Source organism: Alternaria atra, assembly GCF_907166805.1.
Source record: "Alternaria atra isolate CS162 genome assembly, contig: 21, whole genome shotgun sequence".
Classification (NCBI taxonomy): domain Eukaryota; kingdom Fungi; phylum Ascomycota; class Dothideomycetes; order Pleosporales; family Pleosporaceae; genus Alternaria; species Alternaria atra.
The window spans coordinates 4,705,788-4,725,292 of record NW_025091319.1 but is presented as its reverse complement, the minus strand read 5'-3'; the positions used below and the strand labels follow the sequence as shown (position 1 = coordinate 4,725,292).

The following is a 19,505-nucleotide window of genomic DNA, read 5'->3' as shown; positions in this document are numbered from 1 at the left end:
GTCTACATTGACCGATTAGCGCGAGTGACAGGCTAGCATTCAACATGCATCAGTCGAAATGGGCGGAGACGGGCAGAGGGCCGGGAGCGCCGAGACGAGACTTCAACGGGCAGAGGTAACGTACTAGTAATGCGATTTGTACAGCACAATTCACTGCTGTCTAAAGCGCACACGATCAGGCGCTTTGTTCGCGTTGATTGTTAGCGCGTCGCGTCCGTTCGCCTGAAGTTTCCGTTCACTCCAGTCGCGACCTCCATTCAGGCACTCTGCCCTCTTTCAATCAACCTCTCCAACGCAGACAACTCTCTTGGCCTTACTAATACTTCTAGTCAACTCGGATTCACAACTCCCAATCCCGGACAAGGAGACCAGAACGGTTATCTAGGCAACATGACTGTCTGCAGCTTCTATCCGCGGAACGCATGCAAGTTCGGAGGTAAGCGATCAGAGGTGTTTCACCGGCACCATTTTGACGCGGAACAGATGCCTGCAAATTCGAGCACCCTGGAAGTGCGCGAGATGCAGCCCGAGGCGGAGGCGGCTTTGGCGGAGGCTCCAACAACAACCGCTTTAGTGCTTTCAATGGCGACCGCTACCGTCCGAGTGACAACAGCGGAACTACCTCATTTGGAGGCAGCCGCGACTCAAAAGCGTCGAATTTCAACTTAGACAAAGACGCCATCCAAGCTGATCTTAGTAAGGAGCGTCCAACCTACCCGCTTTCATGTTACGGCCCAGGGAAAGATGCTCCGCGTCAGCTTATTGAAGGGCCTGTCGAGATCAGTCCCGAGGAGCTTCGCTTCCGGTACTATACGCTACGAGCGGCCGGCAACGAACCCACAGCAGTAAGTACGGAATCTGACTCTGGTTTCCTCAAGACTAATAGGATGCAGCAACAAGAAGAGGGTGCGCTCAACGAAAAGATGCAACAGCAGGTAAAAGCAATCTTGGATGACGTTACAGGGGCTATCAACTATGTCCAGGCAGGTGCCGACGTTCATCCGAATCGCATAGATATTGCCAAGGGCACTGCTTCAGCAAGCGGATCGATGAGCAACACGACTGGATCGTCTAACACTGCAGCAAACCCTTTCATGAAAGCACCGTCCAACCCATTCCAGGCGGCGGCAGCGTCCTCACAGCCTTCTGCATTTGGACAGGCATCAACACCAGGATTTGGGAAGCCTGCCTTCGGTCAACCTTCCAACCCAGCACAAACTACCTCCGCATTTGGGCAGCCATCAAATCCGGGTCAGACTACTTCAGCATTCGGTCAGCCCTCAAATCCGGGTCAAACTACCTCAGCCTTCGGGCAGGCGTCGAATCCGGGTCAGACTACTTCGGCCTTTGGACAGGCATCAAATCCAGGCCAGACTACTTCAGCGTTTGGGCAGGCATCAAACCCAGGTCAGTCAGCTTCGCCCTTCGGGCAGGCTTCTGCTTTGGGTCAGAAACCATCACCCTTTGGCCAGCCTTCAGCGCTGGGTGGTGCTGGTAGTGCATTTGGAAAGCCTGCATTTGGAGCCTCCGGTTTTGGTCAGCCGTCGATGCCTGGCGCAGGGAGCGCGTTCGGACAGACCAGCAATATCGGCCAAGGCTCGGCCTTTGGCCAGCCTTCGGCACCACGTGCGGCGTCTGGATTTGGACAGGCGAACGCTCTAGGACAAAAGCCAAACCCATTCAGTAAACCAGGATTCGGTCAAAGTGGGTTTGGTCAAACGTCTCAGCCAGGCGCCAATGCCTCCCCTTTCGCCCAACAAGCATCGTCTGGGGCGTCGCCGTTTGGACAGCAAGCATCGTCAGGTCCATCTCCTTTCGGCCAACAAGCGCAGCAGACAAGTCAATCTTCGCCATTCGGTCAACCAGCTCAGCAAACAGCCCAGCCTTCACCGTTTGGTCAACAAGGCCAACAAGCACAAAAGCCAAATTCATTTGGTCAGCCTCAGCAAGCAACCACACAAGCACCTGCACAAGCAAACCCCTTCGGTGGTGCCGCATCATCCCAAACCCCAGCGTTCGGCCAGGCAAGCAAGCCCTCACCTTTCGTCACCCAACAGCCGCAAAACAACGCGACGCAGCCAGCAGCTGCTAATCCCTTCCTTAAGCCCCAGACATCCGCCGCTCCAGCAACTTCCACATCCTCTCCCTTTGCCACTCAAGCCCAGAATCAATCTAGCAACGTCCCCACTCCTGCTCAAGCTACCTCTCAGCTACCTTCGATCGCGCAGCCTACCTCGGCAGCACGTCCCCATGTCGAAGGTGTCACACCAGATGGCAAGCCCATTGACCCGAAGGATCGTTACAAGGAGGGTAAACCGGAGGAGTATGACGGTGAGCAGGGTAGGATTCTAGAGGAGATCTACAAGCGCGTGTCGCAACTAGGACGGTTCAATGACGATGAAGATATTCCAGTCACGCCTCCAAAGTGTGAATGGATCGCGCCACTTACTCTGTTGTAAGGACAACGACATAGGTTAGATATTCGGGAACATTTGGCGTCAGGTGTCACGGTAGGCGTTGGGTCTGGTTTGGGTAGGGAAGTTGCTCACGGAAATATGTACAGATGATAGATATAACGCGTTTTCCAAAAAAGAACAGAAGTAGTTTGTGGAATATGTCTTCTAGTATCTCGTAACCAGTTGCTTGTCTTGTAGCAGTGACAATAGCTATCCTAACACTTAGACAACCCCGAATCCTAACAAGCTCATTCCTCGTCAAGATACAGTATCTCACAACCTCCTCACAGCAAGACTCAACCTCGTAACTATCTCTTCTCCACTGCTCCTCCAGCCACCGATCATACGTGTTCTCCAAATTCTTCAACTTCATACTCTGGCCCTCCTCCAAATCAACGACCACCACCTTCTCACCACTGCAAGGCCATCTATGTTCCACCGATGTTCCGTGCCAGTTCTTCATGTCACCGTCTTTACAGAGAACTACGTGTATTTCCGTCGCATTGCTGAAGGTATCAATTTTGTTGGACTCAGTTCTGTACCAATACTCGCAAGTGTTACCGCGCGTGAATCGGAGTCGGTTGATCGTGTGGACGACAGGCTTGAAGACACTTGGCTCCGTCTCTCCGATGTCGACCATGTCAATGTCCAGGTTTCAACCAGAACTAGCGCCGTTTGTAGTCCTCAGGAGAGCTTTCATCCATCGTCTTGGTGTACTTTCACCGGCATTGGCGTCATTGAGAATCCTTGTAGAAAGCTTGTATATTCCTCGCATGAATCTCTCTGTTTCTTCTTCTTTGGCTTCTTCTTTGGTTCAGGTAGCTCAGAGAAGGCACGTTGGTACAACCCAGCATTTCGAGCCTCTCGGCACGTTTGTAGTGGTCCCGGTATTGGCCTTGAGGGAAATAAGAAACGATCGTAACGGCAATATGGAATGTTGAAAATGCGAGGCTTGACGGTCATTTCCCATATCTAGAGACGGAGCTCCGCAGGAAGTTTGGAAAATAAGTGGAATGTTGCCATTTTGTAATGTAGGTTACAGAGGTTGCAGGTGATATTCGAGTTTTTTGAGACATGAAAAGGTCCAAAAAAAAAAGAGTGTTCAACAATGATTGATCTGCATACAACAACATGTATGCATAATCTGGCGTTGATGCACTTGTAGATGAGTACGGCGTGGCGCAGTCATAACTGAGTCACCATCGCAACCTCGGCTAAGCATGACCACGATCATGTGCAACAGCAAGAGTAGCTATGCTACAGTAAAACGGTCATGCTGAAAATGCAGTTAAGGTACAAATGTGGAGTTCTGGCGTTGTAATGCAATGCCCGTTTGTCGTGATATAATCATTAATGCCCAGAACATCAGCATGAGCAACTTGAAATGTGTATGGTATAAGGTAGATACTCGATAGACACCCGCTTCCGTAATGACCGAGCCGAGACCAATCTCGTAATGTACATGTGCGTCCCATCCCACTGGCCCATCGTGCGGCACTGCCTGCCCCGCCCGTGCATATCCTCCTCAGCATTTTCCTCGGATTCTGCCGTATATTTTTCGTTCTATAGATGGGTGGTAGCTCCTTTATCGCTTCTTCGCGTCGACCTTGTCCTCGAGGGTGCGGACATAGCCTTCTATCCGTTGGACCGCGGATTGGAGAGCCTGCTCTCGTTAGCCATGGCCCACTTCACCCGAGTAACCCTGATGTATCGTTCTCCTTTCCAAATTATGCCGGAGAATGTAGATGTGAGTGACGTACGTAGATGTCTTCGGTCAAGAGCTGGTTGGAGACGCGGTATTCGTCAATGACATAGTAGTACATGCCCGCGCCGGATGTCGTCGCACCGACAAGGAAACCGAACAGTCTATCGTGTGTTAGCCACCCCCTTCTGTTCTTGTTGTCATCCAAACGTCCGCCTCTTCGCCTTCGGGCTTGCCTTGCGGCAGTGTGACAAGCTTCCAATCATAGTTGTAGAGCCATCCCACCTATTGCAACATTTGCAAGCGTAACTGCACAGCGAGTACTCACCCTCCCCTAAAAGCACCAACGGGCTTCCTGGCCGGCGCAACAACAGCATCCTGCCTCAGTACTGCGCTTGTCTGGAATCCACGGGAAGCAACCGTAGGCGATCGAACTCCGGCGCGAGCCGCCGCCCTCAAGAATTGAGTTGCCATTGTGTCTTTTGCTATCTTCTAGTTCGCTCGTATCGTGATTCGAACTTGGGTCTCGGTCTGTGAATGCGTGGATGGATCGTGGTGGTGATGGAGCTCGTGTGCCGGCCGTGACGTTTGTGAGCTACTCTCCGCACTACAAACAAGCAAGCTCGACTCGCCTGACCCGGACCCTTGCCTGACCAGTGCTTATGTCAGCCACACCACCTGTCCTAATACTTATTAGGTGGACTATGGATCCTCGTGGCGACTCATTGATGGCACTTTAATATACGATAGGATGCTAATAAAGAGTGAGAACTAATGGGGGTTCTGATAAGGGTTGTAAAAAGAAGTTTTCTGTACATTTGCCCCTCACGTTGTCGCCGGATTAACAATCATTATCGCCGCCAGATTTCATTTTGAAAGACACTCTTTGGTTCACGGGATGGTTTCCAGGCTTTCTTCAGAGACATCCGACACATCAAACACGTGCGTACGTGGAAAGGAAGTGGGAATGGACTCTAACACCTCCATAGCCTATGCCATGACGTGCAAACCGATTAAAAAAAGTCGGGCTGAGAGTAACCATTAAATTGTATCGCAATACGCGTAAGGGGTATTGAATAATATATATACTAAGGAAACGAAGGTTTAGCAGCAGGCAGAGTCCTCGTGCAGTCCGTCAACCTAAGCAGGTCTCTCGTCTCTACACCCAACAAACTCATCCTGATGTACGCCTTCGCATAGTCCAGGTTCCAGTGAACTTGGTTACCAACGTATGCCTTCCACTCATCGTTGATCTTAGGATGTTTCGAAAGCACTTTGTCACTCGGAAGCACGAAGACCTTTTGGTCTTTGGAGCCACCCGCGGGGTTGTTGAGCGTGTCATTATAGAACTCGACGTCCCAGACACCTGGGGTTGTATCAAGGGGTTTGTCGACAACTTCCGGGTTGGTGTCGACGAAACGCTGTTTGGCTGTTGCGTGGGCGCCTACGAGCGCTGCGAGATCGTGTGGTGAGAAGCCTTTTTGCTTGAAGAGATCGATCAGCTTGTCGGCGTCATCCCGAACATCTGGTAGGAGACCGGTGGGTGCGGCCTTGGTAGCATCCTTACGGCCAACGAAGGTAAGTACGCGGGGACCCTTCGGACACGAGATGGTGGCGTGGTTATGCGCATATTGGACTAGATCAGCGTATCCGACCTTGTACTTGGCTTGTACGCCGCGAAGTACGCCGCGAATGTTTTCAAGGCCCCTGTTCTCTGGCCGTTTTTCTTCGCCAAAGTCCATCAGTAGGGATCCATCAGCGCCACCATTAGGAGAATTCTTGTCCCAAGACCCAGCATCGTGGAAGCCCATACGGACTGCGGCACGAGCGTTATCGTTGCATAGTTTGTCATTTCCGACGAATAGCTTGGTGAGTTCGGCGGAGACATCGTACCCTATACACTATTAGTACTTCCATGTATTCAAGAGATGTTTGTCATAACTCACAAACGCAGCATTTGTCAACGCTGAACAATGAACATGTCGCCGGCTTGTTTGTCTTGGTGTTGTCAATGGGGGACTTTTTGCCAGACAGAACATCAGCGATGAGCTGTTGGATGCCAGTGAGAACGGGATTCCCGGCAAGCATGCTATCGATGAGGCCCGGTGCAGCCTCACGCTGTTCCAAGGGAGTTGATGATGCTATGGAGCACAAAGCGAGCAGAGGCAAAGCCAGAGATTTACTTGGGACCATGATGAAAGCGGTAATATGTAACGAATGACAAGAGTATGAACAATTACTAAGAGAGACAACGAGAGATGAACAACTATGAGCTGGTAAGGAAAGAATAGATAGGGTGTTTGGAACGTCTTTATATCCCGCAACGGTCTACTACAGCGATCGTGTACGAACCCTAATGGCTTCAGCCTTGTCGATCACGTCTAGCACAGCAGCAAGACGCAACGGAGTCGAGGCCACGGCAAGCCACGTCGACTAGAAAGATACAGCTCGGTCCTCGAAATAGTAATCTACCCCTGCAGCTTCGAGCCAAGCCAGCCGCTTCAAGGCGATGGGCTTGAGGGAACATAGCCAAACAGCTACCAGCTGATGGTCATGACTACGATGTGCAGGGCCGAGCCTAGACTAATGACCCTTTGGAGACAAGTAGATTTCCACTCCTCGTGAGAAGTGATGGCGGTCCAACAGTCGCCACGAAGTCCAGAAAGAAATTGCCAAGCCTGCGAAGGGGGCGCATTGGAAAACGGTCTAGCTTTTGCAGATACCGACCCTCACTCAACGAGTATGAGTCGAAGTATTCGCCGTCCGACAAGCAAGTACAGGCCATAGCGAGAGGATCGAAAGTCCACCATCACCGCATACTGCGCAGGTGCCACGAATGCGAGACTGAGGAAGCGCTCCTTGCCAAGAAGCAGGATGCTGCTTTGCCATTTTCCGTTACCGCTAGCTTCGGTATTCGTTGTCCAGAATTCTACGAAGCAGCGATCGTGTCGCATCTTCTCGTGAACGTGCATGGTGGCTTGCCCAGATCTCACTGGACTGGGTTACAGCTCGCGTGTTCGCTTGGCATGTCAAGACTCAATACTCTCCGCATGAAGACCCCCGATCTAAGCCCACGATCCGCTAAAAGCAAATACGCCACTTGCCTTGTGGTCCTATATACTGGAGTTCGTGCAACGACTAAGCGGTCCGTTGGTGTTGTAGCTAGTGGAGCTAATGCCATCAGCTGAGACTGACTTCACGTAACGTATGTCGTGGTCCCGAAAAGCAACGTGGTTATGGGCTGTCTTTCGATGTTGCTTCAAGCAAGCGACATGGGAGTCGTTGACGTTTACACCCAAGGATCGAGTGATGATAGCGACAGAGGAGATTCTGCTGAGCTTTCAATCGCTTAACGGTACGTGGACGGGCTGAACAGAGAGATCGACCGCACTAGTCTGGTCGTGCAGCCGCCGCCGTAGAGAGGCTGAGTTACCATGAGAGACTTTCAACTCTGTTCGACAGCATCGAAACAGTTTTTCAGACAGCTCACTGCTTCGCAAACTCTACCGATTCAGCAAAGGGGGCTTGGTTATGTGGTTGATCTTGGCACCCACAAGTCTTAGCGCCAGCTCGTGTTTCCAATACTATTCGCGATATCGATGTTGAGAGTGATGTAGACCAGAAGCCGCCTCAACGTGTATGTACAAAGTGTAAAAAGCGAGGGTCTTGAAGGTCCATGTGCTAACTGCGTGAATGTTCGCTTTACTGCAGGTACCACTACAGGTACCAACGGGCTAGACGGTAACAAGAAAATATGCTAATGGTTTGTCGGCGCAGCCTGGCACTATAGCTCGGTACCAAAGTGCAGGCGTCGGGCGAGATCCCGGTATTGGTCGCAAAAGCCACAATCAAACCAAATAGTCCTGGGTAGACTGGTAGCATTGGAGGTCTTCAGATGAGGGAAGGGAGATTGTTGAACTTTGCGTACCTAAGTATCGTTTCCATCGCCTTCCTCGCGCGCAAAAGCATGAGCCTCGACAAGCTGCTTACTTGTTTGTTTCGTGCTTGACCCTAGCTCTGGATTCAACAAGGCCATACCAGCATGGGATTCAACAGGTACGAAAACCACATCGAACGTCGCATCAGGGGGTATCGCATTGCTGGAGTAGGGGATGAAGCACCAGCTGCGGGCGCCTTGAGATGGCGGCTTTAGCGGGATTAATAGTCTTGGCATGCGGCATACGGAGGTGCCGATAAGCGGAGGCCTGGAGGCGTCTCGCCCTTTCTGATCTTTATGCGTCAACACCGTGGACATCTCAGCGCTTACCATCTCAGTGTCCAAAACAACAATCAGTGACACTTACTGGCACTTTCCTTCCGCGATTTCGCCACTCCTGCTTTGAATCCGCGACCATTATCACGTCATGCACACAGATGTCGCGCCCGGAATCCTCTGGCAACAGCCCACCAAAGCGTCGACGTACGGTTGAAGGATCGTGCTGGCCTTGCAAGCAAAGACGAGTCAAATGCGATCTTCAAAAACCCAGGTGCCGCCGATGCCTCATTTCCAAAACAGAGGATTGCTGCTACGACAAATTACTACTGAGATGGAAGAAGCGGCCTGCCAAAACGGTGCCCGAGTGTCCACCACAGCTATCCATAGAGCGTTCTCTCAATAGCAACCATCTGGCAACCAACGAGCGAAAAGCTCTAGAATACTTCAAAGCACGGTTATGGCCACTTTTCTCAACTCTCCACGAACCAGTTCCGCCACCAGTCGCGCTCGCCATGCGCTCTCAACCAGTTCTCCAGGCCCTATGTGTGTTCGCCGATGAACACCGAGCCCTGCAAGAGCGAGGATCTTCGAAACAGACTCTGGAAAGAAGACGCATCCATTGCTTATCAACTATTCGCGGCCAACTGAGTAGCGAGCATTCGGAGAGCGCCTCGCTCTCTGCACTTCTAGTCGCAGTGCTGCTGTTGTACTTTCTAGAGGGTTACGTAAATTGCATGTCGGATGATGCTTCGACCCGCTGTCACCTTGCGGGAGCAATTGCAATCATCAACGCAATGGGTGGCTTTCAATCAGCGTGGTCATCGTCGGACAGAATCACCAGAATGTTACTCTCGGAACTAGCATCTACTGATTTGACCGATGCCCTGCTTCAAGACAGAAAACCCTCATTCCCACCCACTATTTGGGAGCACATGGAGTCGGGATCAGTATGGTGGGAGTCTGTTCCCGGTACTAAATCGCTTGGATCTGTCTTAGCCACCTTGTCTGAGATGAGCCTTTACCGCCATGAGCTTCAAAATGGGATTGAAGTTTGTGTCGAAAAAGCGCAAGCATTTGAGCGCGCCCTACAACCTACATACTCCGTACTAACCTCTCCCAATGGAGACGTAGGGCAAGATCTCTTCCATCCTGTCGCAACAGCATCACTATCCCTCGTCCGTTGTTTTCAGCACGCAGGTCTGATGTACCTTTACAGCGCCATCCACAACATTCCAGCCAAACACTTTCTCCTCCAACAACATGTTCACGCCTGCCTAGAGTGCATACACGGCATGGATACAAGATCTAGAGCGCAGAACTGCACTCTTTTCCCACTCTATGTAGCTGGCGCACATTCACTTTTGGAAGCACATCGGAACTGTGTCATGAAAACGCTTGAGAACATTCACAACAACCTGCAATTCGAGTCTGTTTTGTCTGTTCGGGAGACTTTGGAGGCACTGTGGGAGCCTTCTCGTAGCCCTACTACGTGGAGCGGAAGTTTTAAGAATAGTGCCATGTGTACACTGGTCATTTGAACAGAATTTTCTTGTTCTTCCTTGTTGCAGAAGACTACAACAATTCATCCCAGATGTATGCGCATTGGAACTAGACGAAAGGGCATCCAGGGAACGGCCACCTGCAATACACCGAACTAGTTGATCCTTGTATCCTAGCTTCTTGGATGGTCGGCTCCACACTCCTACTCAATGAGAGCTTCCACCTCAATTTCGATTTGCATGCCTTCGATACCAAGTTTGGTAATCTCGACACATGTCCATACTGGCCGATGATCAGGCATGACCCGTCGCCAGCCTTCGATGCACATGTCGGCAGACTCGTCGATGTTTGTGTGGTACGATCGAATAGCGTAGACGTTCTTCCAAGACAGGCTCTTTTCGGCAGACTGGAGAGCCTTCTCGATATTTTCGAGTGCTAGTTCTACCTGCTTTTGAGCATTGGGGGCTACGTTTCCTTCCGCATCCCAGCCACCCTGGCCAGATATCCGCACGATGTTTCCTACTTTGACAGCTTGCGAATAATGGAAAGCCTTCGACTTCGATTCGGTACCAGCGTAATTTCCGAATGTTGCAGGCATATCGATGATCTTGATGTCGAAGATATAATTGGATGGAACAAAAGTGGAGAAGAAGTTTGTAACGGACGTCGAGTGTGGTACAGATTTGGGTGAAGAAGTGTCCAACACAACTCTTCAATCCGCAGCTTCTTATATGCCCTTGACTGAGTTAACGAAGCACAGCCCCGATCCGCTTCGCTACGCATTGAGATGGCACGAATACCTCGGTCTCCTCACACTGCGGACAAGCCTCTGACTAGGACGGAGTTGTTCAAGCAAGAGTCCGGCAACCCGCGATTGCCCGACATTTGCCTTGCTCTGGTATAGGCGAATTCGCTGTTGTTGGATCGCTCTCCTTGGGATCTCAGGTGGAGCATCCCCACAATCTACACCTGGCGCAAGCAAATAAGTTCCCATTACCGATACGAATGATCCCGCAGGTGGCGATAAAGTTCCCCAATACGGCAGGTTTGCAGGCGTCCTTCTTGTCACGAGCTGTGGATCCGGGGTTTAGCGTGTCGGTATCTTGCAGCTTACGCTATACCAGGTCTGGCAATTACAGCGGCCAGCTCTCTCGACCCACATTTCTTGCAAACCCATCCAGGCGATCTTGCGCTAAAGATGTAGATAGGCACCAGTGGTGTCATTCGCCATTGTCAGTGTATATTCCCACAATGCTCTAGCATTTAACCTCTCTTGTCTTCTGTTTATAGTATTGTCGAGATTAGTGTGCGAATAGATCACTACCATACTACCGATATGATTTCAACTGACATTGTGTTTACGCCTCTGGGCTTTGCAGCTTTTGTGGTTCTCCTTGCGTTCTCACTGCTGTGGCGAAGACAGAACAATAAGCGCAGCACTCTTCCTCAGGCTCATAACGAAAGACAAAAAGGTGCGGTTATTTACCATCTTACTCAAATGAATGGTATTAATTTTCTCCAGTTCCATCCATACCATTTCAAACACCATTGCCTAAGCCGGCGGAAGGATACAAGTTGGAGCTTACAGACCCTAAACTCTATCGACCGTTCCGCCATGGGCCCAACTTCGTCACCATGGGCATTCGGAAGATGGACTGGGACGAGTGGATTGAGATGGATTCGAATTTCATCCCTTATCACAACGCAAAGGTTCGCGAGTTAGAGAAGGACACTGCATCTCGCGTGCAGTATGTTGATAACGAAGTCACACGACTAGCCTGCTTTGAGGTGCTGGACGAGTTGACACAATATCTTACGCATCGCTATCCAGAAGTCTTCCAACTACACGGCAACATCCTCCGTAACACAGTTACCGCTGAGGAGTTTCAATACCCAGCACCAAACCCAACGGAAGCTATGGTGACAGCAGCAAAGATTGTGCAGGACGACCTTGTTGTCATGGTATTGAACGACGATGGCCAATACCACATAGATGCCGGAGCAGTCTGCCTACCTGGCTTCTGGCGCTTGACTGAGAAATACCGCATGTCGCTCGACGAACTGCACATCGAAGCCGGGGTACCTCATTACCAGGAAAAATTGCAAAAGGCGATGAACCGCTTCTTTGCCAATATGACGTGTGAAAAGCCTATCATCCGAAACAACGTAGGTAGTAACGTATCAGCTTTATCTAGCGAACTGGCAGTGCTGATCAACCGTAGTTCTTTATTCAACTCGATGACGGTTTAGCGTGGTCCCACCGTATGGGTGATCAAAACTCGAACACAGTTGCCTCCTGGGCTACCGCCAACTCCGAAGGTCTTCGTATCGAAGACATCCACTTTCGCTCGGAACGTCAGTCACTTCGACGTCTTCCAAAGTCTAAAGCTTTGCTCTTCACTATTCGAACGTACTTTGAGCCGGTTACGACCATCGCGAAAGAGCCGCATGTGCCAGGGAGATTGGCAGAGGCGATTAGGAGTTGGGATGAGTCAGTTAGTTACTACAAGGGAAGAGAACATTGGGAAGGACTACTGCTTCCATATTTAGATGAGGAGCATAGGAAGCAGGTTGATAGTGGGGTGTTGGAAAAGCCGGAAGGTGAATTTCCGTTCTGAGTGCGGAAGTTTTTCATTGGAAACATCCTAGAAACTACATATCATTGTACAATACAAGCTTATCTTGCTACCTTAGTGGTCTGTTCTATCAGTGAGTGTGTCCTCTTTGCCCAGCGCTCAGTCAAACAGATATACGCTGCGGCCTATGGGTCTGGTCAACCACCACATTGCTAGCATAGACAACATCTTGATACCGCATCGTGCTCTATGCGTAACAAAAGGCGGCTACAGTGAGCAAGATGTTGCTGTCGAGACCGTCGGAGTACATCAAGTCAGCCTTTCAGAATCATGCTCAAATGTGTTCACAGAACAAGCAAAAAAGATCAAATCACTGAAAAGGAAAGCATGCTGAAACTAAGGGGAGTCATGACAACGTTTCGAAGTAAATAAATGGTATGGTCTTCGCTAGTATGATGAAGATGTATTGACTACCGGCACCGCTTTGTAATCGAGTGCTGCAACCTTACACCACTAAGGGTAGTCGTGAGATTACAGTCATAAGAGTCGCCAGCCAGCTGAACTATCAGATAGCGAGGTCAGTGAGACATGGTACGCCTCAGTAAGTATTGTTGACCTCATCAGGTGGACCCTTAAACTCTAAACACTGTCAGTACGATGCTTCATCACGTAGATGGATATTGGGTACTTACTTTTTCTACCAGAAACCGCATACCACAGCGCGCTCAAACACGCAAAACCAACCAGCACAACACTAGCGTAGTTCATAGAGACTTCCGTAACAGGAAGTGCAGTCGGCATACTGAACAAGACCAGCTCAAAGAGAATCCATACGATGGCACCAATGTTCGCTGTGGTGCCGAGCTGGCTACCGACGTTCCATTTTGCATGCGCTACTTCCTTTCTCCCGGTAAAGAGAGAGATGGCGATAGGAATGAGATACCCAATGGCTAGCGCAATGACGCCTACGGACGCGAAAGCAGTAAAAGCGCTGCTGGAACCGAGGTTGATCAAACCGAGCAGCATCTCGATGACTGTGACAAGCGTGAGGGAGTAAATGGGTCGGTCGGCAACGGTGCGTGTCCAGAGGCTAGCGAGGGGAAGCGCATTGTCGCGACTGAACGCCCATGTGCAGTGTGAAGCAGCGGTTGTTATTGCGATGGCGCAGAAGAGCGTAACGAATAGGATCATGATCATCAGAATCAATGCCCCCGTTTTTGAGCCCATAATGGAATATATGATGTATGGTAAAGCTTGGCCGTAAGGTGCGTTGAGGATGTCTTCGAGCGGCGGTAGCGTGAAGCACAAAGGTAGGACGAAGAGCAGCGAAGCGAGACCGCCGAAGGGTATGCAGAGGGCGATGGCGCGAGAAACTTCGACTTCGGGCTGGGCGCACTCTTCTGTCATGGATGTTACCATACCAATAGCAGAGAATGCGTAAGCTGGTGGCAGGAGTCCAATGAAAAACGTAAAGCCGGTACCCCAGCCTGAGAAACTGCTATCGTAGTTCCCAAGCGCATATGAGGGCGAATGCCGGCCTAAAGATTGTGTCCGAAGTCAGTGTTTGTCTCACATACAATTCATACAGAGTGGTAACTAACCTTGTTGTGCGCGGACCGACAGAGCGACTAATAGTGCGATGATGGTGACGAAGTTCCATACTGCGGCTACGGAGTCCACGTACGGCAGCAGTTTATCCCCAAACGAACAGACAAGGAAAACCAACACGCATAGCGCATAGAAGATGAGCAGCAGTTCCCAGTCTGACGCCACCCAACTTGGGTTGTAAATCGACACCGTCGCAGCGATGAGGGAAGCGAAACCGAAATTAACAGAAAGTGCAATCGTCCAATTTCCGATGAGCCAGAACCAGCCGGTTAGAAACGACACTATCTTGCGTGTCCTTTTGCGCTCGCCGCAGAGTCTATACGACCAGTAGTATACACCAGATGATGTCGGATATCGTGATGCCAGCTCTGCGAGCGAGATGGCAACGCAGCCATTGAAGACGAGCACAACCAACACGCCAACGAAGATGGAGAGTTGGCCACCACCGTATATGGCGCTCATCAAGGGGCCGCCGATACCATAGGGCACTGCCACAATGGCAAGGCACATCCCCAGAACAGAGATGAGTGACCGGTTCTTCGTAAGCTGCGCATTGTATCCCAAGTGAACATGCTCAACGACGCCCTCCTCGTGGGTAGTCACTGAGCCCATAGGAATTTCGAGCTTCTTCTCGCTGTTAGGCGCCGACATGATGAAAAAGGGCCAGATTTCAAAGTCAAAGGGGTAGGGAAAAATTGAATGTCGAGTGTCTGCACGAAGTGGTCGAATATAGCCGTTACGGGCAGTTCTATCTCATGCCGTACATTCCTAGCGTATCTATGCCTAACAATGTGGCGTTTGCCATGATAAGGTGTGATGATAGTCCATATCCACAGATAGGGAGTATCGTCTAAGCTGGCTCTTTACCCCGGACTATCAATATCTTGATTTCAGCTTAAGCCTGTACTGACAGCATGCCTAATGACTCGTCATAATATCGCTTCGGGATAATCGATGCTGAATGCTCAGCCATGCCTTGTTTTGGAAGGATGATAGGCCTCTGGTCGTCATCCGGGGCCCCAGGTTTCGCGTGTGAAACGTACGCACATGACTTTGGTGGGGTAAAAGCTTATCTTTTGCTCAAGCCTCAGATCCACCGATAGATCCGTCTTACCGGTCGCGACCCAGAAACGTCTCGAAACTTTGAATAAATACTATACCAGAGAAAGAAGTTTGGAGGGCAATGTCAAAGCGCGAGCTGGCGTGGTCGAGATGCCGATCGGAAGTTCGGGTGCAGGAAGTGGAGCCCTTGCATTAGTGTGGTACTATGCCGAAGATGGCAAGTTGACAGGCAAGAACGGTCACGAAACCATTGAGGCTATCTTATCACCCGAAAGGATTACTAGCTAATGCAAAGGTTGTAAATATTAGCGAGGACAATGTTAAAAAGCTGTTCAAAATACTTGAGCCCGCTGCAGCGTTTGGTAGCGGGCCCACGTGTAGGGGCCTTACATGGGCCGCCGGCAAAGCGACTTGATCGAGGTCTTGCCTGCTTTGGGAAGTGTGATGGGCATCGTTCTTTAAATCAAGATGATAGTCATCACGAGGCCGACTATGATGATATCGGGTGAACGTCTGTCTAACCTCGGTGCGGGGTTGATTTAATGGAGACGCGTTGGATAGGTGCAAGACATGAAAGGCCTCAGCTGCCCGACTTCATCCACAAGACATTTCCTATCATTGTACGCGCTGTTCGCTGTTTCTTGAACCTCCCTTCCTCTTGTCGACATATACCAACATGGCACAATCAATTGAGCTTACAGCGCCCAATGGCGTGAAGTGGACGCAACCAACTGGTAAGCGTCAGCGGGCTCAAAGTCTGAGACATGTTAGATTGACGTTTATTAGGCCTCTTCATCAACAACGAATTTGTTCCCTCGAAGTCTGGCTCAACACTAGAATCAATAAATCCATACGACGAATCTGTTATCGCAAAGGTCTCCGCCGGTAGCGAAGAGGACGTAGACGCTGCAGTCGCTGCAGCACGCGCAGCTTTCAAGTCGTCAGCATGGCGCGATTTGTCTGCCGCCGAACGCGGCCAATTACTCTGGAAGCTCGGTGACCTTTGCGAGAAGAACAGCCATATACTTGCTACTATCGATGCTTGGGACAACGGCAAGCCTTACCAGCAAGCTATGGACGAAGATGTTGCAGAGACTATCTCGGTATTCAGATATTACGCTGGGTGGGCGGATAAGGTATATGGACAGACAATTGAGACGAGCAACGCGAAGTTGGCGTATACGAAGCATGAGCCAGTTGGTGTCTGTGGACAGATCATACCGTGGAACTTTCCCGTCATGGTACGTATTCATCGCGTCTTCTGGGGTACTTCCAAAACTGATGACTGTTTAGATGGCTGCCTGGAAACTTGGCCCAGCACTGGCTTGTGGTAACACAGTTGTGCTGAAGCCGGCAGAGCAGACACCTCTTGGTGCCTTATTTCTTGCTACTCTGACCAAAGAGGCTGGTTTTCCTCCAGGTGTAGTCAACATCGTCAACGGTTACGGCAAGAGCGCTGGCTCGCGACTTTCCGAGCACCCAAATGTTGACAAGATTGCCTTCACTGGAAGCACCATTACCGGCCGAAATATCATGAAGGCTGCCGCCAATAACTTGAAGAACATTACACTGGAGACCGGCGGCAAGAGTCCTCTTCTCGTATTCGACGACTGCGACCTCGACCAGGCTGTAAAGTGGTCACACATGGGCATAATGGGTACGCTTTCTCCCCTTTCAAATGCCTACTGGCTGTATCTGGGACTAACCAAACTACCCAGGTAACATGGGTCAAGTCTGCACAGCGACATCGCGTCTTTATGTCCAAGACACCATCTACGACAAATTCCTCGAAGCTTTCAAGAAGCAGACGAAAGAGGGCACTAAGATTGGCTCACAGTTCGACACTGAGACCAATCATGGACCTCAAATCAGTAAAGCTGCCCAGGAGAAGATTCTTTCTTATCTTGATACGGCGAAGTCCGATGGCGCCGAGCTCATCTATGGCGGCAAGCAAGAAGGTATCCCGGAGAAGGGATACTTCGTTGAGCCGACTGTGTTTGCCAATTGCAACAATGATATGAAGATTGTACGAGAAGAGATCTTTGGTCCGTTTGTAGTTATCCAGAGCTTCAAGACTGAAGACGAAGCGGTCGAGAAGGCGAATGATACCGAGTTTGGATTGGGTGCGGCTGTGTTCACCAAAGATATTATGAGGGGACACCGTGTCGCTGGTGCAATCGAGGCGGGTATGGTCTGGGTAAGTCACGTCCGCGAGATTTCAGACTCGGTTTTGCGATGCAACAAGTGTTAACGATGATACAGATCAATAGTTCGCAAGACTCACATTTTGGTATCCCCTTCGGTGGCTACAAGCAGAGCGGTATCGGCAGGGAGCTCGGAGCGTACGCGTTGTCTTCCTATACTCAGGTCAAGGCTGTCCACGTCAACCTGGGTACCTTCTTATAGGCTATTTTCTGGCGTGTTCTGAATCTTACGTATACCAATTTGACATAGTGCCATGTACAACGCCTTCAAAATATGACCTCAACATGCAGATCGAAGACATCGCGAATATGAGGGCAAACAAGAGCGTCTGAGCGATAGCCTGAAATGTCGTGGATGATGACGCAGCAGCGTGTCTTAGTCGCGTCGCGTCGCTTAACGCCGTACCATGCTTATGTCCGCCACAGCAACCGCCACGCAACATTGCCTTTCAGGGACGTTCACTGCGACGCCTTACTCGATCCTTGCCCCGATAGTCCCTACCTATCTACCGGTCCTTCTCCTCAACTGACTGGCACCGTATGCGCGAAACGCTACAATGGTCCTCGGCTTCGAGCGCATAAACGAGCGCACCCAACGCCCGAACGCGCACATAAACTTCATACGCACACTGCCCGGTCCGACATCCTCCACAGCGGAGAGCATACTCAATCGTGTTGCAGCAATATGCTACCCTTTCATGAAATCTCACATGATCCTCGTTCAAGCTCTAGAAGAGTTTCCCTACAACACCGAGTTTGTTGGGCGCAACTTCAATGCTGGCGAGGTTATACAACTAGTCCTCCGGGACCGGAACGGGAGATGGTTGCCACAGAGGATGGTGGAGATGGTCATGGTGCACGAGCTCGCGCACTGCAAGCAGATGAACCATTCAAAGGCGTTCTGGAAGGTTCGAGATGGGTATGCAGTGGAATTAAGGGCACTTTGGGCAAAGGGGTATACTGGTGAAGGGCTATGGGGTAGGGGTAGAGACCTGGACACAGGCCTTTTGCAGGCGAGCGACGGCGAGGCAATGGATGTACCCGAGCATTTGTGTGGTGGCACATATGGACGTAAGGGAAATAAGAGGAAGAGAGGTGGAAAGGGAAAGCCCGTGCTAAGCTATGCAGAGAGGAAGCAACGGAGAATACTGAAGAAATTCGGATCTGGAGGACAGGCATTGGGCGCCGACGATGATACGAAAGTCAAGCTGGAGAAGGGTGTACCAAAGAAAAGCAAGCCTAGGGTCGCCAGTAGTGCGCGAGGACGTGATCTCAGAGCAGCAGCGGCATTAGCACGCTTCGATCCAGTCAAGAATGAGGATGTCACGATAAAGAAAGAGGAACCGTCAGACAGCGAAACAGAAGACGAGTTTGTCGAAGGCGATCAAGACGGTGCAGCAGTAGACGTAGATGGCAAGAGCATGTTCGACGACAAAGGTCGCGCTCTCATCAAGATCTGCGAAGACGAAGACGATAAAGATGGCGATGCAAGAAGGGAGCTGGATGAGATACAAGGGTTTGTACCGCAGCCCAAAACTGCGGCTCATTTATCATCGTCTAAAGCCTCTAGCAAGGCACCAGCATCAAAGTCCCCAAACACCAAACCGGCATCGACGACCGCCTCCCGTCCGGCTACCACCCATGGATCATCGACAAAGTTCAGTATTTCCCTCACCGAGTGTTCCAAATCTCGTCATGATTCCAGTACTTCTGCTTCACAACCTTGGCCATCACAAAGCTTCGCCTGTCCTGTATGTTCTCTTGAGAACGATGCAGCGGCATTGACTTGCGGCGCCTGCTCAAACGTATTGAAGAAGGATCTTGTACCAAATCACTGGCGATGTAAGAGCACTACTTGTGAAGGAAGTCGGTACGTCAACGCTGGAGACGCAGGTGTCTGCGGCGTCTGTGGAACGTCGAAGAAGAAATAAGGTGGAAGATATGCAACGAAGAAGTATGAAGGAGCGTTGGTGGCGAAGCGGCAATGACGGAATGATTATGATACCCTATTTCCTTCAGTATTCTAAAGGCATCTCCAATGTAAAACAGCATTTCAAGAAGACCAAGTCCCTGTGTCATAACTTCATTCTGTGCAATGATCATACGCTAAACTCGACAATGGCAACCCACAACACCCGTTCCTTGATGATCAACACCAAACTATGTATACCAATAATCAAA

At 50.6% G+C, this 19,505-nt stretch overlaps 8 protein-coding genes across 8 annotated transcripts; 4 read left to right on the top strand and 4 right to left on the bottom strand.

Annotated features, from left to right (window-relative positions):
• Positions 1-44: 44 nt before the first annotated feature.
• ALTATR162_LOCUS2009 (uncharacterized protein) lies at positions 45-2,459 on the top strand (the record flags this gene model as incomplete). The annotated part of the gene is made up of 4 exons (XM_043309611.1): positions 45-115; positions 330-436; positions 484-845; positions 894-2,459. The coding sequence occupies 4 exons, from the start codon at positions 45-47 to the stop codon at positions 2,457-2,459; spliced, it is 2,106 nt and encodes a 701-aa protein (XP_043165546.1).
• Positions 2,460-4,041: 1,582 nt separating this feature from the next.
• ALTATR162_LOCUS2008 (uncharacterized protein) lies at positions 4,042-4,632 on the bottom strand (the record flags this gene model as incomplete). Its single annotated transcript, XM_043309610.1, has 3 exons — positions 4,042-4,119; positions 4,217-4,322; positions 4,487-4,632. The coding sequence occupies 3 exons, from the start codon at positions 4,630-4,632 to the stop codon at positions 4,042-4,044; spliced, it is 330 nt and encodes a 109-aa protein (XP_043165545.1).
• Positions 4,633-5,246: 614 nt separating this feature from the next.
• ALTATR162_LOCUS2007 (uncharacterized protein) lies at positions 5,247-6,351 on the bottom strand (the record flags this gene model as incomplete). The annotated part of the gene is made up of 2 exons (XM_043309609.1): positions 5,247-6,052; positions 6,105-6,351. The coding sequence occupies 2 exons, from the start codon at positions 6,349-6,351 to the stop codon at positions 5,247-5,249; spliced, it is 1,053 nt and encodes a 350-aa protein (XP_043165544.1).
• A 3,725-nt stretch (positions 6,352-10,076) lies between these two features.
• Positions 10,077-10,472, bottom strand: ALTATR162_LOCUS2006 (uncharacterized protein; the record flags this gene model as incomplete). The annotated part of the gene is made up of 1 exon (XM_043309608.1): positions 10,077-10,472. One exon carries the CDS (start codon positions 10,470-10,472, stop codon positions 10,077-10,079), a length of 396 nt encoding a protein of 131 aa, XP_043165543.1.
• A 738-nt stretch (positions 10,473-11,210) lies between these two features.
• Positions 11,211-12,492, top strand: ALTATR162_LOCUS2005 (uncharacterized protein; the record flags this gene model as incomplete). Its single annotated transcript, XM_043309607.1, has 3 exons — positions 11,211-11,346; positions 11,397-12,040; positions 12,097-12,492. 3 exons carry the CDS (start codon positions 11,211-11,213, stop codon positions 12,490-12,492), a joined length of 1,176 nt encoding a protein of 391 aa, XP_043165542.1.
• Positions 12,493-13,048: 556 nt separating this feature from the next.
• Positions 13,049-14,709, bottom strand: ALTATR162_LOCUS2004 (uncharacterized protein; the record flags this gene model as incomplete). The annotated part of the gene is made up of 3 exons (XM_043309606.1): positions 13,049-13,089; positions 13,143-13,988; positions 14,052-14,709. 3 exons carry the CDS (start codon positions 14,707-14,709, stop codon positions 13,049-13,051), a joined length of 1,545 nt encoding a protein of 514 aa, XP_043165541.1.
• Positions 14,710-15,796: 1,087 nt separating this feature from the next.
• ALTATR162_LOCUS2003 (uncharacterized protein) lies at positions 15,797-17,526 on the top strand (the record flags this gene model as incomplete). The annotated part of the gene is made up of 5 exons (XM_043309605.1): positions 15,797-15,854; positions 15,907-16,361; positions 16,414-16,777; positions 16,839-17,317; positions 17,383-17,526. The coding sequence occupies 5 exons, from the start codon at positions 15,797-15,799 to the stop codon at positions 17,524-17,526; spliced, it is 1,500 nt and encodes a 499-aa protein (XP_043165540.1).
• A 355-nt stretch (positions 17,527-17,881) lies between these two features.
• Positions 17,882-19,255, top strand: ALTATR162_LOCUS2002 (uncharacterized protein; the record flags this gene model as incomplete). Its single annotated transcript, XM_043309604.1, has 1 exon — positions 17,882-19,255. The coding sequence occupies one exon, from the start codon at positions 17,882-17,884 to the stop codon at positions 19,253-19,255; it is 1,374 nt and encodes a 457-aa protein (XP_043165539.1).
• Between the last annotated feature and the right edge of the window lie 250 nt (positions 19,256-19,505).